The sequence below is a fragment of the Narcine bancroftii genome, chromosome 3, assembly GCF_036971445.1.
Source record: "Narcine bancroftii isolate sNarBan1 chromosome 3, sNarBan1.hap1, whole genome shotgun sequence".
NCBI classification, from domain to species: Eukaryota; Metazoa; Chordata; class Chondrichthyes; order Torpediniformes; family Narcinidae; genus Narcine; species Narcine bancroftii.
Genome location: NC_091471.1, coordinates 80,624,680 through 80,652,025, shown reverse-complemented (window position 1 = coordinate 80,652,025; position 27,346 = coordinate 80,624,680). Strand labels below are relative to the sequence as shown.

Sequence of the window (27,346 nt, the reverse complement as noted above, 5' to 3'; positions counted from 1 at the left end):
TTCTCGTTGCAAAGAACACGACTCACAGAAATTGTTCAGTTAACTCTTTATTGAAGACCAAGTTAACCTGAGAGAACCCTTACTGCTTTCAGCCTTCAAAGTAGTCTCTGGGGGTCTCTGCCCGACAAAGGGATGCATCAATTTTTACATACTCAAGTAAACAAGTCAAACTAGAAGATTACATCATTATTCTTCATGTAAGATAAATTATCATTACATACAAGGTAAGTCACACCCCCGGTAGTCCCCTCCCCTATATCCCTGTTTCAAGGTTGAATAATAAGAGCACTGGGTTGCATTGACTCCACATTCAGCAAAAGCACTAATTTCTTAACTACACTGCTGCATTCAAAGCTCTCTGTTGGTGCCTTATGAAGGTCATACCAGTCTGCATTATATTAATGGTGCCGTCCCTTAATCTCCCAGACATCAGGCTTCCATTTTGTGTTTTAATTCATTTTAATACTTCAAAATTATTTTAATATTTACTTTAATACCACATGACTACTTCTTGATAATGCAAAAAGCTCTACTCAAGAAGATACATTTCCATGTAAACAAGTGAATAAATGTAAACAAACTGATTTTGCAATACAGAGAGAGAAAAAAATGAATAAAGGGCAAAAGTAAGAGTCCTTAAATAAGTCTCTGAATTTGTTGTTGAGGAATCTGATAGTGGAGCTGTTCTTGAACTAGTTGGTGTGAGTCTCGTGGCACTTTTTTCCTCTTTTTTGATTGTAGCAGCAAGAAGAGAGCATGTGCTGATTGGTGTGGATCCTTGACGATTGCTGCTGCTCTCTGATGGTGTGTTACCTGTAGATGTTCTCAATGGAGGGGAGGGTTTTGTCTGTGATGTCCTGGGCTGTGTCCACTACCTTTTGAAGGACTTTATGCTCAAAGGTATTGGTGTCCCCATATCAGACCATGATGCACTCAATCAGCACATTTCCCACCACAGAACAGTAGAAATTTGCCAGGGTTATGATGTCAGTCAAACTCCCGAGGAAATAGAGGTGCTGATGTGTTTCATGATGCCATTAGTGTGTTGGGTCCAGGAAAGATTCTCTGGGATAGTGACTCCCAAGAACTTAAATTTGCTCACCCTCTCAGCCCATGATCACTAGATCATACACCTCTGATTTTTCCTTCTTGAGATCAACAATCAACTCCTTGGTTTTGGCGACATTGAGAGTGAGATTGTTGTTGGTGCAACATCAAGCCACATTTTCAATTTTCCTCCTGTACGCTGACTCATCGTCATTTTTAATACAACCCACTAGCTTTGATGATGATGAGAAAACTCATCTTCACTTTTAAGAATCAGTTAAATATTGTTTCATTCTTCTCCCTACATTGAAATATTTTAATTTTCAAGACACCATGATTCATCAAATGACCCAAGAAATAAAAGATACCATAAATAATCTTTTAAACAGGAAGTTACAAGTAAATCTAGGGTTCAAAGGAAGTTTAAAAAATGTAATAAATGTTACAAAAAGTACTAAATCTGTATTCACCTTTGCATAGTCAAGATTGAGGCTTGACCCAAAACGTTGACTTACAACGTTTTGCTGCTTAACCCACTGAGTTCAACCAGAGTCCTGATGCAGTGTTTCAACATGAAATGTCAGTTTTTAAACCTTCTGTCTCCACAGATGATGCTTGAGATGCTGAGTTCTTCCAGTGTCTGTCTTTGTTCTCCTTGGTCTGCTGTGTTTTGCTTTGCATTCAGCTGTCACTATTTATAAATACCTGTATTAAACAAAAGTTAAAGAAAATAATTTAAGAACACTTTCTGTAGATAAATTAGAATGTATTTCTGCTTTCAATACAATCTTGTTCTTGACCACAATAAAGAAACAAGGATAGTTTTTGACATCAACAGTTTGAAAAATAAAGAATAATTTCTAAAGCAGCTTATTCTGGGTTAAAGTTCTTTATTTCCTTTCATTTCTTTTGGAAACTGAAAACTAAAGTTGGATGAAGAAATGGGAAGTAGTTTGCTTTGACACCTATCTCTTGATTATGAAACCACGCACTTTTACGTATTGTACACCTGCATAACTGCTGATAATTTTTGATTAATTATGTTACCGTATTTGCCTTCAGTTGTAAAGAAAGCATTATTAGAAGGTGATACATTTTAAATGTGGTTGTTCAGCTTTTAATCCATCTCTATATGAGAGGACGTTTAGGGGACAGTGCAATTTGGTTTAGTAATATCCCTTCTAAGTGGTAATGCTGAACTTGAATTTTGAGGATAGATAGAAATATCCTGGATTATTAGGATGGTAAAAATTTTAGGGTAGCCGCTATCTTTATCACCAAGCTTCGCAGACATTTTGAACATTCTCCGGAAATGCTTAGAAACAGAACACTGTTAAAGTAAAACGCCAAACTCTGCAGAAGCTGTGATTGTAGTAAAAACAGACTGAAATGCTGGAGGAACTCAGTTGGCCCTTTCAGTGACTATAAGAGACAAAGATATATTTTAGGCCTGACCCCTTCTTCAAAGAATAAGCCAAGAGCAGGAAATCTCAGAATATCTCAGAATTCAGAAATGCTGGCTGGGGGAGGAATCCAGACCAACAAAAGGTGTTCATTGGATATGATAAGGGATGAGGTAAGAATGTATCATGTTTGTGCCAAAGGAGATAGTATGGAGAGACAGAGATAGAAAAGCTGATGATGGAAATGGCGGGGGTGGGGGGGTGGGGGTGTGGGTGGGGGGGGGGGGGGGGTTTAACGAAAGCCAGAGAAGTCGAAATTAATGCCATCCAGTTGGAGGGTGCCCAGTCGGAAGATGAGGTTCCAAGTTATGGGTGGTCTCAGTCTGGCAGTATATGAGACCATGAACAGACATGTCAGCAAGGAAATGGGATGGAGAATTAAAAAGGGTGGCCACTGGGAGATCCATGCTATTGTGGCAGACAGAGCTGAGGTGCTGAACAAAGCGATCTCCCAGTCTGCATCTAGTCTCTTTGATGAAAAAGAGACCACAATAGGAGCACTGGATGCAGTATATGACCACTGCAGATTCACGAGTGGATTGTAGCTTCACTTGGAATGATAGTTTGGGACCCCAAATGGTGATGAAGAAGGAGGTGTGGGCGCAAGTGGAGCATCTCCTGCGGTCACTGGGGTAATTCCCAAGGGGATGATTGGTGGGGAGGGAGGAGAGGACAAGGGAGTCATGGAAGGAAATTTCCCCCTGTGGAAGGGAGGAGAGGAGAATGGCTAGTGGTGGGATCACGTAGTAGGTGGCAGAAATGGTGGAGATTTAGATGTGGAGGCTGGTGGGGTGGTAGGCGAGGATAAGAAGAATCCTGTCCTTGTTGCACGTGCGGGTGGAGGGGTACAGGGCAGAGGTATGGGTAATGGAGGATATGCAGGTGATTGCTGTGTTCATGGTGGTAGAAGGAAAGCCACATTGTTTGAAGAAGGAAGACATCTCTGATGATTTGGAATGGAAGTCCTCATCTTTATACTGAAGGGTGATCACATGGCATGTGCTTTGGCTATATGCATACTGCTGCAAAATTCACAAAATATTCATACTTTCCTGCACACTAAATGGTGCATCTAGAGGAAAATACACCATCTTGAATTGAGTTTGAAGAGAGGAGCAAAGGACAAGGCATGGGTGGATTAGAGGGTAGTGAATGGGGCAGGTGATTAAATTTCAGGGCCTGAGAGGTGGTTAGCCAAAAATTGGAGCTTGAGCTGAGAAAGGAGCCGAGAGCACATGCAAGGGGAGGGTTGGACATGATCCTTGGGGATCAGAATCTTGGGGAAGGTGGAACATGGAGATTGGAACCTATGAGAGATTGATTGGCTGAAGATCAAAGCCCCAGGATGATTGATTAGGTTTCAAAATTAGAGCTGGGGGAGGCCAATGGGAGGTTATATGGAGGACAATGGGTTGTTGGTGAAAGTAGCTAGGGGATTTAATAATGGGTGCTGAGAAAATTAAAGCGCGTCGACCTTGATTGGGTTTCCAGTGCTGGGCTGGGACTTGGGTCCCTGGTAGCTCTATGAAAGAATGGCTCTTCTGATGTTAGCTAATGATGGTTCCTGGTCAGAACAACATTGGTGATTTTAGGAAAGGAAAGTCAAAAGTATACAATCCAGTGATAATTGGGGATCAGGGTTGGAGAGAGTGAACAAATTTATGTTCTGGGGATTCACTATCTTGGATGATCTTTCCTTGACCCAACACACCAATGGCATTGTGAAGAAAGCATGTCAGGACCTTTACATCCTCAGGAGTTTGTGGAGGTTTGCTATGTCACCCGAAACCCTGGGAAATTTCAACAGAGGTGTGGTGGAAAGCGTGCTATTATGAGTCCAGAGGACCCCAAAACCCTCAGCAATAGAAATTCACCAAGACAAATGTTTACTTAAATAAAAGTTGCTTTTAATTATCTTTAAACATGAAAACAAGATCAAACTCTAACTTATTACTATTAACTTAACCTAACTTAACCTCCTTCTAATTCTAAGCGCATGTGTATGTAATGTGTGTGTAAGTTCAGAAAAGTTATTTGATTCACAATTCAATGTCACTTCTCACTCCTCCAAGTTCACCGGTATCAGGCAATTCTTATATTGTGTACAGAATTGAAATTTATGAATTTCACCAAGTTTTGGTGTTTACCTTATTCCAAGTGAAACACTATACAGCCAGCCATCTGTTCTTGTATAGACCACAAGAGCTTTGAACATGCTGAACAAAGAACTCACAACCCATCTTCAAATCTCTCTCACTCACTCAGAAAAAAGCCTGTTTGACTCTCACTGCTTGCAAAACTGCATGAGCTTCCTAGAACAGCAAACTGCAATTCAGACAGATTGCGGCACCGGACCTAATCTTTCGAGTTCGTTCATCTGTTGCTTTCCAAAACAATAATCCATTACTCCACAGCATGTCCAATTAACACCTTCTTGTGAAGTCCTTATAGGCATTCTTCAAAGTTAAAGGCCCTCGGAGCATAGACTGTCTGGCTTGAGCAGAGCTCTGGCATTTTAAATGAGATCTGTGTTGAAGTGTTTGTTTGTGACATACACTAAAAAACCTGCAACAATTTATCTCCTTTAAAACATATCTATATACAATATAAAATATAACATAATCTGTGATACCTTTTAATTCTAAGTGCACATGTATGTAATGTGTTCAGGAAAGTTCTTTGATTCACAGTCCAATCTCACTTCTCACTCCTTCAAGTTCACCGGTATCAGGCAATTCTTAAACTGTGCACAGAATTTAACATTTATGAATTTTCACCAGGCTCTAATGCTGAAAGGTAAATGGTTACTGCTCAGGAGGTTCTAGTTGGTTTAAGAGAGAGATTTGTTGCTTGTTGGACACACACAAACTGATTTCCTCCGATCATCTACTTCAGTGTCTTGCCGAAGAAACTTACCCCATCGTGTGTTTTCCAAATGATAACCTCTTCTTAAAAGTCACCACAGAGTTCCTCTTATTTCCTTTATTTCAGGACAAACACTCTAGCCAGCCATTTCCTCTTGTAAGGAATACAAGGATTTTCAGCAGGCTGAAGTCAGAACTTAGTTCTGCAGTAACTTTTGAGGCTGTAACATGACAAGCTAGCAGACTTATTAAAACCTCATTTTGAAGACAGATTCTAAGTTCTCTCCCTTTCTCTAAGAGAAATCCTGTTTGTTCTTTCCTTGCTCTCTCTGCTTGTAAAACCCAGAACTTCTTGCAGGGCTAACCCAATCCTTGAAAGATCTTTATCAGCACTTGAGCCTGGACTCTTCCATTTGGACCTGCTTTTTAAAATTCCTTTCAAAACAATTTCATTGTCTTTGCAAAGGCACTCAGAGCCTGGATATCTGGTTGGGGCAAAGCTCTAGCATTTTAAAGGAGATGTGAAGTGTAAGTATCTGTTTGTGAAGTGACCTATACTCTAAACCCCCACAATCTATCTCTTTTAAAGACACATTAATATATAATATAAAATATAATATAACCCATAACAATGCTGATCAGCTGCATCACAGTCTAGTATGGGGACACCCATACTAGAGTGTAAAGCCATCTTAAGGGTAATGGACACAGCCCAGGACATCACAGGCAAAACATTCCACACTATTGAGTACATCTGCGGGAAATGCTGCTGTTGGAGGGCAGCAGCAATCATCAGACCCACCCTACTCAGCTTTCGCTCTGTTCTCGCTGCTGCCATCAGGAAAAAAAGTATAGGTGCCGCAAGACTCAAACCACCAGGTTCAGGAACATCTGAACCATCAGACTTCTCAACAACAAAGTCAATCAGACATTTATTAAAGGACTCTTACTTGTGCACTTTGTTGATTTTCTTTTTTATTCTCTGTGTATTGCCCAGTTTGTTTGTATTCATTGTCTGTAGTTCTTTCTTTACATGTTTGCACTGTGTAGTTTTTTTTTGCACTACCAATTAGTGGTAATTCTTGTACACCCACAGGAAAAAAGAATCTCAGGGTTGTATGTGATGTCATGTTTGTAATCTGACAATAAATCTGAAACCTGAAGCACTGTGAAGAGAATGTTGCTAATGCTTTTAGGACAACATTCATGGTTCCCACTCTCCCCATCTCACTCTGCCAACTTTCCCTCTACCTCAACAACTCTCTGTCACCAAGCTGCATACCTCTACTCCCCAAATGCAGCTGATCCCATTCTTACTCCCCCACCAAGTAAAACGCTGTTCCACCAATCACAGTGTCAGCGCCTTCTCCTGAGTAGATGGTCACTCTCTTCCTTTAAGTGGTTTCTTTTCTCCTCAATCCCTCAAATATAGTGTTAATCCCTTCTCTCACAATCTGCCAAGTACACCAACGGTCCCTTCTCTCCCATTTCTCCCAAGCCTTTTCTCTATTTCGATTCCCCTCATGGAGCACCCTATTCAGCTTTCGCTCTGTTCTTGCTGCTGATCTGATCTCCATCAGATGGTTTGCCATTCCCTCCCTATCTTTCAAACTTAATTGGTGCTCCTTCCCTCCCCTGCTAAGTGTAGTGCCAGTAATTGTTCCTTGTATGACTGACAATCCTGGGCACTCTTTAATGTACACATAGTCCATTTAGGTTACATTGTTTGACATACTAACCTGTCTGCTTTACATAGTTCTCTCAATGTATTTGTTACTATGGTAACTAATTTACTGCATAACATGTTGTTCTAACTAATATGCTGGCACCAGTTGTATTGACATCCTAAATTTTAAAAATAATTTTTTTTAGACGTACATCATGGTAACAGGCCATTTTGGCCCACGAGTCCATGTTGCTCAATTTACACCCAATTAACCTACACTCCAGGTATGTTTTGAACAATGGGAGGAAATGAAGCTCCTGTGAAAACCCACACAGACATGGGGAGAATGTACCAATGTACAGACAGTACAGGATTTGAACCCCTGTCCCAATCACTGGCACTGTAAAGGCAATGTACTAACCGCTACGCCAACCATGCTGACCTTTAAAGTGCGACTGCGGAAGGATACCTAACCAATTAGTGCCAAGGAGTCTAATTTCATGACCAATGTGTAGAAATTGACTGACTGAATCAGGAGTTTTTACAAGCTTTATTTTTAGCTACACCAGGGAATCTATTTTTTCACTGTAGGCGCAAGATGGTTTACATCCAACAGCTTCCCTCCTATAGAAACAGCTAAAAGACAGTTGGTTCCTCCTCCATTTCAGGCCCAAGAGCAATTAAAAGGACAAAACAGACAACAGGCAGATCCCTCTTGTGTTACCTTACAGATCCTTGGGGATGGAAAGCAAGCGGCTGTCTCTCACAACTTTTAAGATCCTATGGCTGTTGCAATGGGAATAACCATCTAGCTGATCACACGGAACAAAGTGAATGAGAAAGCAGTAGTAAGGAGGCCAAAAGTAAGAACACCATCAATCAAAGAAGAAGTTAAAGAAATAATCTTTCAAGAGGCATAGAAGAAAGTAATGGCAAAACACCGAACAGATGATAAATGTTCCCATGGTTTCATCAATCTTTCTGAATGTGTGAGTTAATCAAAGTAATAAAGCAGTGAAGGATTAGGCAGTAAAATAGGTTCCATTTGGGAATTGAAGCAGGTGGGATGGTAGGTGTGGTGTTCAAAGAGTTTGGGTAAAAGAGCTAGGTGCCATTTAGAGATTCATAGTATTGTTTCTCTGTATAAATGAATAGGCAAATGAATTATTTTTGGTGGTACAAGGATGTACAGTTACTGGTACAAGAGGTACAAGAGTTCTTGGAAAAAGAGAACAATAACTTTTAATTTATGCACCTCTTATCATAATATGCGTCAGGTGAGTTAGATATTGTAAAGTAGTCTGGGTAGAGAGAAATACTCCCTCTGGGAGTAACAGTATACTGGGGCATCAGTGTGATGAGGAGATTAGTAAATGGCTCTGGGAATAGGTTAAATGACCAAATAATTAGTGGATTATAAATTACAGTGTTAACTTATTGAATTATGGCAATCATGTGGAATGACACATTAAGATTTTGGCACACTTTAAATCAATAGGATGCAATATTACTCTAATTGGATAAAGATCTAAGAGAAGGACAAACCAGTACTGTATTAGCTGTAATTTTTGTTTAACTGATATTAATGTTAAGAAAAGAATGAAATTGCAACTGAAAATGCTGAAAATTCTCAGCAGGTCAGGCAGCATCGAGGTGGGGAAAAAAGTTAAGATTGCATACTAATGATTTATTGTTAAAACTATTTTATTATTGCTATTGAAATTTTTTATTCAAGACTTTTCATATGGAGCATGATGGACCGAGCTGCAGAGGAAACTTTAGGGACAGGTACAATTATGGCATTAAAAAGTATTAAAAAGGTAATGTTTGGAGGAATATGGGCCAAATTCAGGCAAAGGGGATAAACTCAGAGAGACAATTAGTTGACATGGACAAGTGGGCCAGAGGGCTTGTTTCCATGCTGCACAACTCTATGACTCCATGTAGCTCAACATGATAACTCAAAAGGTAATAAGCATTTGAAGTCATAGTCCCACTCACTACATTTGCAAATTGTGATTTTAAATTAAATTAAAGCAAACATCAATTTTCGAGGTTTTTCTGGGTCAGTATAATTTAAAACTTCCAAAATGTGCCCTGCTGAATTTCTGTTGCATATTCATTTTCACAACGTGAGTAGGTTCAATTCATTTAGATTCTGCATAATTCTGTGGATGGGGCCTGATACTTATAAGAAAATAAATATTTGTCACATCACAGAAATTAGAGCAGAGGTGGCCAAACATTTTTAGTTATGGGCCACATATGGAAAAATATAAGGAGTCACGGGCCAAACAATATTAACCCTGGCAGCTTTTAACCAGTTACCCTGAAATAAAAACAGTGTTTTTAGACCAGAGAGCCCCTGCGCCATCGAAAATTGATTTTCTATCCAACTAACTATAAGATACTATTGAACAGATAACTGTTGAAATTACAGTAGTTTATTGATGTGCTCACATATTACGGGAGGCATTTCTGTATCTGCTGCTCTTAAATTTAAATTAATACCAAAAAACTCTCATTCAAAAAGCAGTGCACAATTAAAAGCTGGTGTAGTGACTACTCCAGTAGAGCTACTAAATCAATTCACCAGACACAATGGTTAGTTAGCAGCAAAACTCTTTCTTTCAAATTTGCCTCCTCTTTTAAATCCCCTCCAGCCCAGACACCTGGGACCGGAAGTGACATCACCTCATGCCTACAACTCACCTGAAGGGCGCGTGACTTAAAGAAAAGACAATGGGAGTCCCGTGCCATCTTGTAGGTGAGTACCTAACTCCCTAGTGTGCTGCAATTTAGCCCACAGTGCTGTGCGGCCGTTCGGCCCACTATGCTGGGTGCAAAATAAGAATGGGAGTAAAGATCAAGGGACAAGGCAGTCACCCATATTCTTCCACAACTCTCAGTGAATACAGTTCATGGCCTAAGTGTCCACCTTAATGATTATGATGCAATGTGTAAATCTGTAGAGAAGCTCTTAAAGAAGGCTATTATAATTAACAGATTCCTTGCAAATAAAATAAACACATTTGCCCTTGACTTCTGTGAAAAAGTATTCATTTTCCCCACTGTGTCTTAAATTTTTGACAGTCACTTGGTATTTTCCATCTTTTCGGTTCCGCCATGTTTAATCAACTGAGCTAAACATTTTCATCGATGAGTAACATTGCAATGATCGGTCTAGTATTTGATCAAAATGGTAGCGATATCTAGTGTTGAAAGTAAGAAGTGAAGGTACATACAGTGCAATTTATTTTTAAAGACTATGTTCTAAAGGGCCATATTTCATTTTAATTTTAAAATTCACCCTGGCCACTTAAAAACAGTCAATGGGCCATATTTGGCCACCCCTGATCTAGAGTCATGAATACAATCACTATTTTGGGAACTATTGCTACAGTAGTATCAATACAAGAGGAATTGCACTAGTAAAAATTATTCAATTAAGCAGAATTTTAAGTCATTTTTTACTGCTTTCCATTTTCTTTTACTGTTTTTTCTCTTTGTTAAATTTTGTCCTGCTTTTTGCTATTTTCATCCTACACTAATGTTTGCCTTAGTTTTGCATTAGTGGTGTATCTGGGCTTGAAATACATGAAGGCTGTATTACTGAGTGCACATTATCTTCTGGTAAAGTTACCTGGGTGATAAAATGTTGAATGTCCTGATAGCATAATAACATCCAAGAGTAATAGAAGAGTTTACAAAAATAAATTGGAATTGTTGGTGTGTTCACAACAAAATGCAGTCCAAGATTCTATCAAATTAGCACTTCACCCATCTCATCAGCAACTTTTCCCTCCTCCACTGGAATGTTGTGGCTCTATTGTACAAGATGCATCAAGGTTACCAATATTTTATTGAACAGTGGGTCCAAAATCCACAAACTTTATCTACTTGTATGATGTAAAGGTTTACACATCCAGCAATAATCACAGGGTCTTCTGGCCTATGAGCCTGTGGCTCCTATAAATACAGCAATTAAACTACATACAATTTTGAAGGATTGAAGGATTGGAGGAAACCGGAGAACTTGGAGGAAACCCACGCAAGTCACGGGGAGAAGGTAAAAGCTCCTTATGGACAGCACTCGATTGCTGGCTCTTAATAGCATTGCACCAACCACTACCATAGTCATACCACTTCTCCCGTACTGACATTGAGTTAAGTTAAAACAGCATTGCTGGAACACATTCACCAAACTGACCATAGTGGTATAGAAGCAAATTCATTATTTTCTCTGAAAAGAGAATTATAGATGGACATGAAATCTTGCCCTGCTGGTGAACCTCATTCTGAAGATGAATGAACAAATCTCAGAAAAGCCAGGGACATAAAATGGCATTTCACTCTGTCAAAAACAAACTGGAGGATTGATCCAAGAATATATTTGTTTTTTGTTTTCACTTCTTCATTCACATCAAGTTAACTAGAGATTATATATCATCCAGCTACCTGATCATTCATCTTATTGCTGTTTGTAAACTATACTCTTCAACACATCACTGTCTTATTTCTTACATACATTGGAATTTTCAACTTTTCAATATTGTACATTTTAATTTATTTGATAGCATGCATTGAAAATAACCTGGCTTTCAAGAAGACAGAAAATAGTTATGATCTCAGTTTCAATTGCAACTGTATAGACACATGGCTCTGGTGCCAGGTGTAGAGCTGCTATTACCAATCAGCCATCAGTCATTAGAAACAATCAATTCCCATTGAGAATATTCATCGTCATTTTAAGATCAGGCATCAAGATGGAGATTTTCAGATTAATGGGATCAAACACTAAATAAATGAGAATAAAAATGCACTCTGACGATAATATGTGAAAAAATCTCCAGTCTGTATTTTTGTTGAAATCTGTACCAGGAAAACTGAAAGCATTAGCAAATAAAACTAATTGATTTATATGTGTAAATACAATATCCATAGTTGACTGATAATTACTGAAACTGGCCAGCTGTTTAAATATGCCATTTACGACTGTTTTACCACTCTGCAACTACGGGAATATGCACTTTGCAAAATGCTGTCACTGTACACTCATCATGCAGTCATTCCTATTGGATACGTTTTTAAAATAGATTTTTTAACTTATTCATTTATTAAGTTTCAAGATATTTTTGAATACTTCTGACTCAGAAACATTAAGAAATATTTAGAACATACTTCAATGCTGTCTCACAGCTTGAATATATTCAGCAAAGTTAGGGTTCATGATGTAGCCAGCTGTCAAATTCAGTGTCAGGGCATTTCCATATGACACCTTCTCAAAGTTAGCATTGGGCAACTCACATCTTGATGAGACAATAGTAAGCATTGCCTGTCGATAACCACATCTTTATCAAAATGTTAAGTGGCAAGTATATAATTCTTGCTGTTTAGAAGCAAATTATAGTGTATTTAGACAGTTTATTAAATTATTTTGAAACATAATGAACCTGGTCAATTATTGGCCCAAAATCTGAGGAGACGATAAGCGAAGTAAGTGTACTCACTGATATAAGAATTAAAATAGGCCAATAACTTGTAATGAGAAGCCAGAACCCTCAAAGTTAAGATCACCACAAAATGCTGTACAATTTTGTGTTGTTCTGCTGTTAGTCTCACAAGGACTGAAACTTGACAAGTCAATTTTAGGATAATGCACATCTGTGCCATTATATCAAATTACATTCAATTAGATTCTGTCAGCAGAAAGTCAGGACTATTATTTAACAATGTAAGCACACTTCAGAGTGAGATTTATATTGAAAGCCACACAATATTGAAGTCTTAGAAATGGAAAAAGTAACACTGAAGAATCTCAATCTGTAAGCAGAAATTTTTCCTGAAGATTTTAAAAATTAAAAAACATTCCTTTTTTAAAATCTTTTATTATTTCATCACCAAGGAATGAAGATCTACCGGTACCAATGCCTGAAGAGGGCGCACAAAATCAATGAACCGGTGCGGACTCGAAAGGCCAACATGGCCTGTTTCCGCTCTGTAAATGGTTATATGGTTATATGGTTATATTATATTACTTTGCCTGATACAGGAAGTTCTCTGCTCAGCACTTGGGAGTCCTCATGCAGGTAAACTTGCAGGTTGAGTTGATGGTGTAGAAGGCAAATGGGATGCAGGCATTCATAAAAGGAATAGAATACAAGATCAGGGATGTGATGATCGCTGAGGCTTCATTAGACCCCGGTGAGACATCACATAGTATTGTGAGCAGTTTTGGGCACCTTATTTAAGAAAGGATATGCTGACATTAGAGATGGTTTAGAAGAGGTTCACAAGGATGATAACAGGAATTAAAGCGTTATCATACAAGGAATGTTTAACAGCTCTTGGCCTGCATGCATTGGAATTTAGGAGAATGGGGGGGGGGCAAAATTTCATTGAAACTTTTCAAATGTTGAAAAGTATGGACCGAGTAGATATAAAAAGGTTGTTTCTCATGGTGGGAAAGCCTAAGACAAGAGGGCACAACTTTAGGATTGAAGGGTATCCTCTTTTCTGGGCATCCACGTAGAACAAAGGTGCGGAGAAATTTCTTTAGCCAGAGGGTGGTGAATGTATGGAATTTCTTTCCACAGGCAGTTGTGGAGGCCAAGTCATTGGGTGCATTTTAGGCAGAAATTCATAGATTCTAGATTAACCACAGCATCACAGATTACGGGAGAAGGTTGTGGAATGGGGCTCTGTGGGAGAATGGATCAGCTCATGGTTGAATCAGAATCAGGATTTATTGTCATGAACATGCCATGAAATTTGGTGTTTTGCAGCAGCATCAGAGTGTAAACATTTATATTATAACCATCTTACAACAATAATATAAAAAATAAAAATAATAGTGCACAAAAAGTAAGGCAGCGTCTGGTTCATTGATTATTCAGGAATCTGATGGCAGCGGGGATGAAGCTCTCCTTGTGCCCTCAAATGCTCATCTTTAGGCTCCTGTACCTTTTCCCTGATGGTAGCAGAGTGAAGAGGGCATAGCCTATGTGGTGGGGGGTCTTTGAGGACAGAGGCTGCTTTTTAAAGACACTGCCTCATGTAGGTAACCTCAATGGAGTGATCTGGTGCCTGTTATGTTCCAGGTTGAGTTAACAACCCTCTGGAGTTTATTTTTGTCCTGAGAGTTGGTGCCTCCATACCAGGTGGTGATTCAACCAGCCAGAATGCTTTCCACAGTACATGTGTAGAAGTTTTTGAGAGAGTCTTTGGTGACATAACAAATATCCTCAAATACCTCACAAAGGATAGCCACTGGTGAACCTTCTTTGGGATTGCATCAACATGGAGGTTCCAGGGCAGATCCTCGGAGATGTTGACAACCAGGAATTTGAAGTTCTTGACCCTCTCCACTACTGAGCTCTCAATGAGGACTGGGTCGTGTTCCCCTGACTTCCTTTTGAAATCCACAATCATCTCTTTGATTTTGCTGACATTGAGCACAAGGTTGTTGTCATTCCACCATTCAACGAGCTGATTGATCTATCTCCCTCCTATATGCTTACTCATTGCTGTTTGTGATTCTGCCGACATCTGTGGTGTTATCGGCAAACTTGGAGATAGCATTGGAATTGTGCCTTGCCACACAGTCATGGGTGTATAACAAGTAGAACACCCTTGGAGAGCGCCTTTGTTGATAATCAGTGAGGGGGAGACGTTTCCAATTTGTACTGACTGTGGTCTTTTGATGAGGAAGTCAAGGATCCAGTTACAGAGTGGGGTACAGAGGTACAGAGTTTGTAGCTTCTTGACCAGCACTGAGGGAATAATGGTATTTTTCTCTCGCAAAAAGTGGTCGGTGTCTGGAACAGGATGCCAGGAGTAGTAGATAAACCTGTATATGCAGGGAATAAAGGTACTTACATCACGTGCAAGCAGTAGAGGTTTAGTTTAATTCGGCATCATGATCAGAGTAGATGACATCATGGATTGAAAAGCCTGTTCCTGTATCGCACTGTTTTACACTTTGGACACCTTGTGTTTTAATTTACCTTCCAACTTCTTTGTAAAATATGATCAAAATAATATCAAATATCTTTCAACTTACCTGGAATGTTTCTAAATCTGTTGGCCTAGTATTCATTTTTGTTTGCCCTGAACGAGAAGGTTAATACAAAATTCCCTGTAACAAGATGTGCTTCTTGGCTGTATAATTCATCTGTGATGTGTCCAACATGATGATAAAATAGATGAAAATCTCATAAAGCACATAGCATAATTTTTAAATGAGTTGTTGATAGGGATAGCTTTCAATGTACATTAAAAATGATGTAGTGTGCCCAGAACTGGAGGGTGAAGATAGCAGATGTAAAATACAGAAAACATGTCTGCGTTCGTGTTCTGATGAAGGCTTACAGTCCTGAAATATTAATTTTATTTCTCACTTCACGAATGTTGCATTGCTGCTTCATGTTTCTAAATACTTCCAGTGTTTTCTGTGATTTTTCAGATTTCAGCACCGTTTTACTTCATGTCAGTATTTCCGCTGCCCCCTTCTGGACAGATGTAGATGTGGCCTGCCAGTGTGGCTCAGGAATTAGATAATAGGAGCCTGCTTTGAGGTCTCTGTTATCCCCACACTTCCTGGCTATTGTGGACAAACCTTTGTCATGTAAACAAACAAAAGTATCTTAACTTTGTGTTGAAATTAATTCTAACTTATTGAGGTGCTTGGTGTATGAGTTATTCTACAATAAAATGATGGAAAATATTCTGGGTCTGAACCTGGAATAACTGAGAATGATCTTTAATAAATTGAATTTAACATTAGTATATAGGTAAAGATGTTGTAATTAATCATGTTAGTTGTTGAAAGTCCAAACAGGATGTGAGATCTGCAAAAATATGAACATAGCTAACAGGAATAGGAAAAGGTAATTTGTTCAGTAACTGAGGTCCAAGTTTTGGGTTGATGTGGCTGACCACTGAGGACCCTTCTTCAATTTTTACTTCTTCATCTTCCAACAAATGCCTTGCCTCTTTGGTTCTCTCTGCTCATCCTCTCAGCTATTCCGTATTTCAAGGTAATACCTCCTAAAGCTCCATGCTTAGAAGTAATTCTTACAGAAGACCACAGGTGAGGAAATATTTTTCAAGATATCACTCTGTAAAATGCCAAAACTCACAAAATCATGGATTGCTTGTAAAATAATGTCAATAAGTGGCAGAAATAAATCAAAAATTAACATTGAGGCTATAAAGTGATCCCTTTAAATAATGGGTAACAGTTTTGAGGATCAGACTTACTTTAAGGCTTTGTAATGTTAAGACATGGTATTAACTAGGGTGGTCCATGTTTCCTTATGATATAGAAGGAGGCTATTTGACCCATCAAGTTTCTTTTGGCTCACAGAACAATCCTGTTTCACCACTTATTTACCCTGTAAGGGGAGGTTCAAGAACCTGGTAGCCATTGGAAACTATTCTTGAATCAAGAGGAGCTGGTCTTCAGGAATCTGTGTCTTCTTCCCGAGGGTAGCAGCAATAAGAGATTGTGACTACAGTGATGGGGTCCTTTATGATGCTGGCTGCCTTCTTGAGGCAGTGGATGGGAGATCAGATCTTGTGATGGACATGGCTATGATCTTGTTCAGCCTTCTTCATTCCTGGGCACTTGAATTCCCAAACCAGGCTGAGATGCACCTATCAGTATACTTTCCACAATGCCTAATGGATAGTAGGTACCCAAGCATCCTCACTTTCCTCAACATGGTGTCTTTTGTGACTCACTACATCAATATATCCACAGATTTAAGATAAAATATGCAAAAGGTGTCACTGACTTCATCAAGACCTGAGTGGATGAGTGTGTGCCCACATGGGTATTCCCCAACTAGAAGCCCTGGATGAATCAGAGAATTCACAACCTGCTGAGGGAGAGAACAAGGGCATTTAAGACTGGGGATCAGGATCTTTACAAGACGTCTGGGTACGACCTGTGGAAGGCCATCTCTGAATCCAAGTGGCAATTCTGGAGGAAGCTAGAGACAGACAGATACACTCCAGCTATGGCAGGGAGTGCAGGCATTACAGTGTACAAAGTGGGGGTGAACAATATAGATGGCTGTGATGCTTCATTCCCTGATGAGCTGCACACTTTCTATGCCCGGTTTGAGAAGAAGAACCAAGCAGTGCCTACTAGAATCCCTGAAAAGGTTGAGGACCCCTATGATATCTGTCTCTGAGGGCGACATCAGAACATCATTCCAGAGGGTGGACCCTTGCAGGGCATCAGGCCCTTACAGCGTCCCTGGCAGGATACAGAAAATCTGTGCCAACCATCTAGCCTGAGCGTTCACGGGCATTTTTAACCTCTCATTGTGGATGTTTCTAAAGGGCATCAATCATCCAAGAAGAGCTGCCTCAAAAGTAGCACTAACTTCTACTGTGATGAAATGCAATTCGCCTCCACAATTGCTCTGGAAAGAGAATGCACTTTGGAAAAGCCCTTGGAAATAGCAAAACTATAATCTTTTTTATGCGTTCAGTGGCAATTTAATTCACATGAAGTTTTGGGACACCACGAAGAGGGATTGTTTAGGCTTGGTATCACAGGAACACCTCGTCTCCTGTTAGTGGATCCGGACGCGGGGACTGCGAGGCAGGGAGGACAGTGCCCTCCAATGCTGCGTGTGTGGGCGTGGGCGGGCTCGTTGCGAGGCGGAGTTTCGGTGGCGGCCGTGCCAGCGCCAAGGATGCGGCGATTGCCGCTCAACGCCACCGCTCGCTTTCCTGGCGGTGCCGCGCGGCGTCCCATCGTCTGTCTCCAGGGCAACGCCAAAAGCGCAGCTCGCGCTCCGGGGACGGCAGGCGCGAAAAACGCTGCAAGAGGCGGACTCCTTTCCTCATGGAACCGTTCGTGTCTTTTGTGTGGGTTGCACACAACAAATGGTGACTTGTGCCGCTCGAAATACCAGTTAAATGTTGCCCAGTTCTCAACCACCATGCATTCTTCTTCCAAAACACCCCTCGTCCGTAAGTGTTCATCGAAGGTCTCTAGAACTAATTCTTAATTCATTTATCTTAACGAATCCAAATGCTGTGTGAATCAGTTTATCTTCGTAATTGCAATCACTGTGCACGAAATGATCCCTTCTTGGTATTTTCCCCTGACTGACTAAACGATAAGGTGACATTTCAAACATTATTGTATATTGCATTTCAATCTCCGCAGCTCTATTAAAATCACATCTCTCTCTCCGCAATAATATCTGGAGCGGAAACTTGTTGCACGTCTCAACACATCGTCGGCGATACTCGACCAAGCATTTGGCCAGTTATTGTGGGAGAAGGAGTCCTTGAACTTTCTGTGCCCGAGAAGCCTAGCCTAATTTTCAGCTGGAAAGCTTTGGGTTCAGGGTGCACTCCAAAAAATTCCCTCCATGGAATAGGTTGACACTTTGTTGGATGACATCCATAAAGGGCTGCACCCCTGAAAGTGGTGGCTTCTAAATACATACATTTGGCCCTCATTAATATCACTAACCAGATTGGTTATTGTTGTTTCTGGGAGCTTGCTATGCATAAGATAATCGACAGGCTGGGTTGTGATGCTGAAAGTCGAATGTATCCTATAAATATATTTTGGCTGGTTTTTTTTTGAGGTGTGCTGCTCATTGGGTGACTTTGGGGAGAAAATGTTATTTTGCAAATCTACCAATGTAGAATTTTGGGATGTTAATTTCAGATCGTTTTAATAAGAGTTTATAAAGTGTCCAGGTTGCACTTGTAATGCTTTGAAAGCATAATTTAAATCATATTTTGATTATGAATGAATCATTTAATATCAATAAAAAAGCTGCTTCGGCATGCAACATTTTTGCTCTTTCATTATACTCTGTTTGGAATTAAGTTTGAAGCTAAGTTCCTTCATATCTTGGCGCTCTTCTACCTTAGTTCTATCATTTTGATGCTTTGTGAAAGGGGTCACAGCAATGAGAGATCTGTTATAAAAATGAGGCATTGTCCATTTGTTCTTGAATTAAAATCTGGAGAGATATTTGAAGGGGAGAAAAATCCAAAGGTGCAGAGAAAGTGTAGTCGTTCTCAACAGGGCCCACTTGGGCATGGACTGAAGTAAGATATATTTTGTTTTTGTGTAGTCGGTAGGAGAGAAGTACAGAAGAAACCATCTAAACTTGACTGCTTCGCAAGAGAAAGGGACCCATAAACATTGAGCAGAGTCCTAAGGGGGCCATAGACAAAAAAAAAATTGAGAATGGCTGGGAAGAGGAAGAGTTTGGAGAAGAGTTCAAATGACATCCTACTATAAAGTCAATCACAGTGATTCTGTTGCACCACTTAGTTTTCTACTTAAAATAAGTATAAGATCAATGTAACCTGCCTAAAGACTACATTGTGCGCAGTTTTGCCTCCTTATCTCAGAGACGATATGCTTGTTGTTGTGGGAATGCAGTGAAGATTCACTTGGCTCCTTTCAGAGATGACAAGTTTGTCAAGTGAGGAGAGATTGTGCAGCTGGGACAAGGTTTTCTATAGAAAACTAAGCAATCTCATTGAAACTAAACATTTTTATAGGGCTTGAAAGATTGGATTCAGAGAGGAGGCATCCCCTGAATGAAGAGTCTGGAATCAGTGGTCACAGTCTTATTACAAGGCATAGCCTATGTAGGAGAGAAATGAGAAAACATTGCTTGGAGAATTATGCATTTTTGCAGTGTTGTATCCTGAAAGATTATGAAGCCTTATTTACTGATTATGTTCAATACAAAGATCAATAATTTGTGGATATTAAGAGAATGATAGGATATGGAGACAGTGCCATAAAACAGGCGCTCTTCTACCTTAGTTCTATCATTTTGATGAATGGCAATGAAGATTTAAAGTGCCAGATGACCTCTTCCTGCTCCTATTTTGTATGTTCCAAATGGTTTACAATCACAAGATCAGAATGGGGAATACACTTGAAAACTGCACAATATTTAATTCCACGTGCTACTTCTCAGCAAATGAAATTGACCTCATCTGAACAGTAGGACCTAGACAACATTTATACGAGCCGATGAATGGCACATAATATTGGCAAAGTATAAGGGTCAGCTAATGACAATTTTCAACAAGGGAGAGCCTAACTATCTACTTTTGATATTCAGATGTGCTATCAATGCCTTCATCATCGATATCCTGCGGGAACCAATGACAGAAATGGAACCGGACCAGGCAAATATTGGGGCTGCAAGGGAAGATTAGATGCTGAATATTCTACAGCAAGTGACTTACTCCTTAAACCCCAAAGCTTTGTTGCTACCTTTAAGGCATGGTGAATACTCTTCACTTCTCACAGCAATCAGGTGGTTTGTTACCACCCATCATAAAGCAACCCAGTTGACTGACAACAAATGGATCATCCTCACTGTTTACTCTCTCCACCACTAGCACACCCTAGTTTCAGTAGCATAGTAGTGGTTTTCAAACTTTTTTTTCAGTTGACCAGCATTAATAATGTTTTCTGGTCTGCTGAACTTTTTATAAATTTCAACAAAAAAGATAAAAGCCCATTTTTAACTTCCCATAGCCCACCTGAGGGTTTCAGCCCTCAGCATGAAAACCTACAAAATGCACTACACCTACTCTTGACAGCAATTTCCAAACCCTCTGTCACCAAGAAGGCCAGGGGCCATAGTATGACAATGGGAAAGTACGCGAAAACCAACACCTGCACATTGAAAGGAAATTAAAAGAAAGTTCAGAAGAGTGAGGGGCAACTTGAGTGAAATGTTTAAAGTTTTGAAGGGTCTGGACAGAATTGGCAGGGAGAGGATGGTTCCTCTTGGTGATAGAATTTACTACTTGGGGCGGGGGTCACTATTTAACAAACATCACCTATTTAAAACAGAGTTGAAGTTTTTTTCTTTTATAGGATTGTGAGACTTTGGAACTTTTTTTAAAATGATAGTGGAAGCAGAGCTAAATCTATTCCTGATAACCAAATAAATGAAAGGTTTCTGGAGTTGACAGAAATGCAGAGTTGAGCTTAAGATCAGATCAGCCTTGATCTTATTGAATGGTAGAGCAAGGTCAAGAGGCAGAATGCCTCATACAGGTGCACGTATGTTCTGACAGTATTTATTCTCAATATTTTTGCTTGAGCAATATTCCATTATATATTTTAACTAATTATGAGGATTTTAATGTTTGAATAATATTGTGGTAACTTAAGCCCCGAATCTAATGTTAAATTTAATTCAATAACAGCCACAGTCATTAATTGCTGTTATGGTTATCAGCTCTTTCATTCGATTTGGTATTCCTTGTTGCATATTTGAATGACTAAAAGTGTTTTCCACTGTTACGTTTGACAGCCTTTTCAAATGGTATTATTCAATGTAAGAAACATCTGTCTGGAAGAGAAATGGAATAGATAATTGCCACGTGAAGTAGACATTGTAATTACCTACTGATAAGGCTGTACTAGATATCATACCATATGGCAGTGGCATCTGCTGAATAAAATAAGGAAAGCACCAACAGGTTTTACAATTCACTCTTTATGTCAGTTACTGGAGGTGTATTTTTTTCTTTAATTTCCATGTTTCAACAATAACAACAATTGAACCGCATACAATTAGAAGATTCTGTCATTTTTGTGTACTCAGGAAAGCTCATGGAGTACACTCCTTTGAAGAAGTTAAAAATTTGAAATTGTGTTATAGAAAAAAATATTGAGTTTTAATTTTCAGCAATCTGGTATATGACTTTGCTCTAAATGATTTTATTAAACTTAAAGTAAATCCAGAGTTTGATTATATTGACAATAATTTTCTGGGCAATTTCTTTAGGATCCTTTAGAAAATTTCCAAATGAAATAAGAAAGAGTAAAACTCTTGTTATCTGGAATTCATGCAACCAGCAGCCTCAAGCAACTGGCATAAAAAATCAAGGAAAATAAGTTAGAAAATTAAAATAAATTAGAATAAAATAATAGGTAAAATATGCAAGTTTAAAATTGTAAAAGTAAATGTTCTCTGAAGTAACACATAAACCTTTGGTAAAGATGGGAACAAATATTCAGCCAGTGGGGTGCCTTGGTCATACTTTGCTCATAGTAGCTGTTTGAATAAAGTTGTGTGAAACAGCAAAGGGGTCGCCCAGGATGAAGAGATGGTTGATGCTGCTCGCCATTGGGGTAACTCTCTTAAATGATCTCCTTATCCTTACTCAATGGGTCTCCCTGGTCAGAGGCTGTAAACTAGAGAGTGGGGGGGGGGGTGGTGGGAAGTTAATAATCTATAACTTTATTGTTCATCTTTCAGGTGGCTCTGTGGAGATTCAGCAACGGTTTAACATTTTTAAAGAATGTGACTGAGAAAAGTAAAATGCTTTAAGGTTTATATATTCATACAAGTGAAGTTTGTTCAGTGTAAGTACAATATAAACTTTTTGTCTTTTAAACTTTATTCTTAATGACGGTGTATTAATTGGGCATTAAGTCTTAAGCAAGTGGAATATACATTTTTCCAGCATCCACCAATCCCCATAGGTGCCGGATACCAGGGGGTTTTACTGTATTTGGTATTAAATTTTATAAAATGTCTCTGCAATATTGAAACAACATCCTTGCATCCAGTATTCCATAAATATTACACATATTTTAAAATAATACGTATAATGTTTTAATTTGGCCAATGAGGAAACAAAGGTAGACTCATTATAGTGTATTTACTTAATGGCACAAATTGAGTGGGTGCTTGAATCAGGAAGCTGAATGTTACTGATTGTGCTTTGAAACTCATTTTATATTGAGCTTCTAGGGTAGCTGGCCCATATGACCTTTATTTGCATCACCAGTTGCATCCCCTAAGTAAACTCTGGAAGGGTGAAAAATCATAGAGGAGATCATGGATAGCAGCAGTTTTAAAGAAGAAACTGAGGATCACTGCTTCCATCAGCAGTCCTTATTTACATACTGGCGCGGAGGGTAGCTAGATGCCCTACAGGATGGAAAACAAGACCTGTCGGTGGGGGGGGGGGGGGGGGTCAATGGTCATCTAGCAAACATGTGCCATGAAGTGCGGAAAGGGCATCCCTTGCAGTGATGACCATTCACTGCAACAGAACTTCCCTTAGCCATCATGGATCTCACCATGCCACCGGATCCGGGAGGGGATGTTGAGAGGCTGGATCGAGACCTGTGCAACCCATACTCACCTAAATCCATTAATACACATGCTGTTCCTTTCCTCATATCAAACCCCACAAACTGACTGAAAGGAACCATCATCATCCTTTAGGATGATAGCCAGAAGAAGGAGAAGACCTCCGACATCTACCCCAAATTTTCCTTCATTTTCCTCTGGTATGGGCCACTGCCACCTTGGAGAAAAAGGTGATGGCTGTTCACTCTATCCATTCCCCTTATAATCTTATACACCTCTCTGAAGTCACTCACGTAGTTCCAAGGAGAAAAGCTCATTCACTAAGATGTGTTCTGTAATCCAGACAGCATTCTGGTAAATCTCTGCACCCTTCCTGAAGCTTCCACATCCTTCCTATAATGAGGCAACCAGAACTGAACATAATACTCTAAAGAGTATTATTGAACTGCATCATTAATTACCTTGTGGTTCTTGAACTCAGTCCCCTGACTAATGAAGACCAATACACCACACATCTTCTTAACCACCCTATCAACGTATGCAGCATCTTTAAAGGATCTATGGACTTAGATCCCAAGATCCCTCTGTTCCTCGGCACTACTGAGAATTCTGCCATTAACTTTGTATTCTGCCTTAGGGTTTGATCTTCTAAAGTATATCACTTTGCACTTTTTCAAATTGAATTTCATCTGTCACTTCTCCGCCCAATGTTGCATCTTATCTATATCCTGTTGTAGCCTATGACAACTCTACACAACTCCTCCAAACTTCGTGTCATTTTCAAACTTACTAACCTGCCCCTCCACTTCCATATCCATGTAATTTATGAAAATCACAAAGAACAGGGGTCCTGGAACAGATCTGCGCAGAACACCACTAGTTACTGAATTCCAGACAGAATGTGTTCCATCTACTACCACTGTCTGCCTTCTGAGGTTCCCATGCCTCATGTCTTTCTGAATGAGCGTACCCTAGGGAACCTTGTTAAATGCCTTACCAAAATCCATATACACCACATCCACCAATCTACCTTTATCAGACTGTTTTGTCACCTCTTCAAAAACCTCAGTTAGGTTCATGTCCCTCAAAAAGATTATGCTTCTCCAGATGCTCATAAATCCTGTTCCAAAGAATCCTGCAATAGTTTGCGTACCACTGATGTAAGAGTCAATAGTCTATAATTCCCAGGATTATCCCTTTTACCTTTCTTGAACAAAGGAAAATTACTGCTGTCCTCTATTCCTCCAGTACACTCCTGTGGCTATGTTGATTATCGTCAAAGCCCCAATCTCTAGCCACACTTCCTGTAATAACCTGGGGTATATCCCAATTGATCACAGGGAGCTATCTACCCTGATGTTTTACATAAGCTCCAACACTACCTCTTTCTTAACTTCGACTTGCTCCAACACATTAGAATCAGAATCAGAATTTATTGTCATGAACAAGTCAAAAATTTGTTGTTTTGTGGCAGCATTTACAGTACAAACATTCATATAATCCACCTTACAACAATAAATAAAAATAGTGCACAAAAAGTCAAGATAAGGCAGTGACTTTGGTTCACTGATCATTCAGGATTAGCCTGTTCCATGCTGACCGCACACTTGTCAAGATCCCTTTCCTTGCTGAACACTGAGGCAAACATATTAATTAAGGACCTCACTATCTCTTCTGCTTCCAGGCATGTTGCCCCCTTTGTCCTCAAGTGGTCTTTTCCTCTCTCTAGTCATCCTCCTGATCTTCATGTTTATGTAGAATGCCTTGCTGTTTAATCCTATTTGTCAAGGCCTTCTCATGACCCTTGTTAGCTCTCCCTCAGTCCCTTCTTAAGTTCCTTCTTGACTACCTTGTAATTCTCAGGAGACCTACCTGCTTTTTGCTTCCTAAACCTAATATATGCTTCCTTCTTAAGCAACAATAACACCTTTGCCCTAGCATCCTTTTTGTTTCTTAATGGAGCACATTAATCCAGAATCCCATGCAAGTGGTCCCTAAATAACTTCCATATTTCTGTTGTGCATTTCCTTGATAACGTATGTTCTCTGTTCATGCTCCCAAGTTCTTGCCTAATAACATTGTAATTTGCCCCTTCCCAATGAAATACATTCTTCTATCATCTGATCCTATTGTTGTTCACTACTATGCTAAAGGTCAAAGAGTTGTGGTCACTATCTCTGAAGTGCTCACCTACTGAGACATCTGTCACCCTATCAGGTTCATTGCTGAGTACTAGATCCAGAATGGCTATCACTCTATCTGGCTTATCCACATACTGTGTAGGAAATACTTTTTTTGAAAACTCCAGGGAAATTCTTCCCCATCCAAACCCTTTGCATTAAGGAGATACCATCTAATATTAGGGAAGTTGAAACCACCCAAGATATAACCCTGTTATTTTTGCACCTTTTCAAAATTCTGCCTATGTATTTACCTGTTCCTCAGTGACCCGGTGGTTATTTGGGGACTTATAGTATACTCCCAATAGAGTGATTGTTTCCTTCCTGTTTCTGACTTCCACCCACACCATCCTGGACTTCCTTACAGAAACTCTACAGTCTGTCCGGGTTGGCAGCAGAAGGTTGAACACCGTTACGCTGAGCACTGACGTACCTCAGGACTGTGTGCTCAGCCTGCTCCTGTTCATGCACTGACTTATGACTGAATCGCCAGATGCAGCTCCAACTATGTCATCAAGTTTGTGGATGATATAACAGTAGTTGGCCTCATCAACAACAACAATGAGTTGCCCAACAGAGAAAAAGTGGAAAATCTTGTGAAATGGTGCGACAGTAACAGTCTGCATCTCAACGTGGACAAGATGAAGGAGTTAATCTTGGACTTCAGGAGGACCAGGAGAAATCACGCTCCACTACACATCAACAACTCTGTAGTAGAGAGAGTGGAGAGCACTAAGTTCTTTGTTCACTTAATTAGTGACATATCATGGACACTCAACATCTTGTCATTTGTCAGGAAGGAGCAACAGTGACTGTACTTCCTGTGAAGACTGAAGCAGACAACTACTGGCCACCATTATGTCAACCTATAGGAGTTCTATTGAGAGTGTCCTGTCTGGCTGCATCACAGTGTGTTATGGTTGCTGCAGAGAAATGGATCAGAGGTCAATCCAGAGGACTATAAGAAAGGGAGAGAGGATCACTGGAGTCTCCCTCCCCCACCCTCCCCATCAATGTGATCAACTGGAATCATTGCCTGAAGAGCGTGTGCAAAATCATTGAGGACCCCTTTCACCCTCCATGCAGCATCTTTCAGCTGCTCCTATCAGGGAAGAGATACTGGAGTATCAGAGCCAGCACCACCAGGCTGAGGAACAGCTTCTTCCCATGGGCAATGAGAATGCTGAATGACCAAAGAAACAGCTCACACTAACCATCTGAGACTCTAATTTGCACAAAACGCTATTTATTTATTTATTTGCATAGATAAAATACTTGTCCTACATATGTATTGTTGGCGTGTGTGTCTGCTTATTTTGCACTGAGGACAGAGAATGCTGTTTCATTGGGTTGTATTTGTACAATCAGATGACAATAATGTTGACATAGTAGATGATCCTTCCATGATACTACCATAACTAGCAATGCTAACCCCTCAGCTTCTTCCTTTTACTTCCTTCCCTGTTCCTTCTTAAACATATAAAACCTAGAACATCAAGCGTCTAATTGTGCCCTGATATCACAAGTCAACAAGAACTAACTTTCATCCATTAATGTTTAATGCTAGTAGTTGTAAAATCATGATGTATAGGTCAAAAATTCATAAATTGGATTCGAGGTCTTTGTAATGAGCCAAAGGTTAAGTTGACCAATGGTCAAATATTTTTAATATTCCCAGTATCTTGGTCAAGTAGACAAGGATATTCACTGTCACCAGCCCTCTTTGTACTGGCCATAGAACCCTTGGCTGAAGCTATTCAACAGGACTCAAATATTAAAGGGTTCAAATATTAAAGGGTTCAGAGTAGGCCAAGAGGAGCATAAAATTAGCCTTTTTGCAGATGATGTATTAATATATCTGACAGAGCTGGTAACTTCTCTACAAAGATTGCACTTGCAATTGGAAGATTATGGGAAAGTTTCGGGATACAAGATAAATTGGATGAAAAGTGGAATAATGGCTTAAATGAATGGAGACTCCACAGATTGCAAAACA

General features: G+C 39.7%; 1 protein-coding gene across 2 annotated transcripts in view; it reads right to left on the bottom strand.

Moving 5' to 3' along the window:
* Window positions 1-27,346, bottom strand: part of gpx8 (glutathione peroxidase 8 (putative)) — a 76,082-nt gene that overhangs the window by 3,575 nt on the left and 45,161 nt on the right. The window contains exon 3 of one of the 2 annotated variants that reach the window (XR_011353489.1): window positions 1,518-1,752. Coding sequence is in view for 1 of the 2 variants with exons in the window: in XM_069924355.1 (XP_069780456.1) it covers window positions 1,739-1,752 (14 nt within the window). In the remaining variant the exon portion in view is untranslated. Of the gene's footprint in view, window positions 1-255; window positions 1,753-27,346 lie in introns of those variants that run through there. The other variant, XM_069924355.1, reaches the window with a different exon arrangement.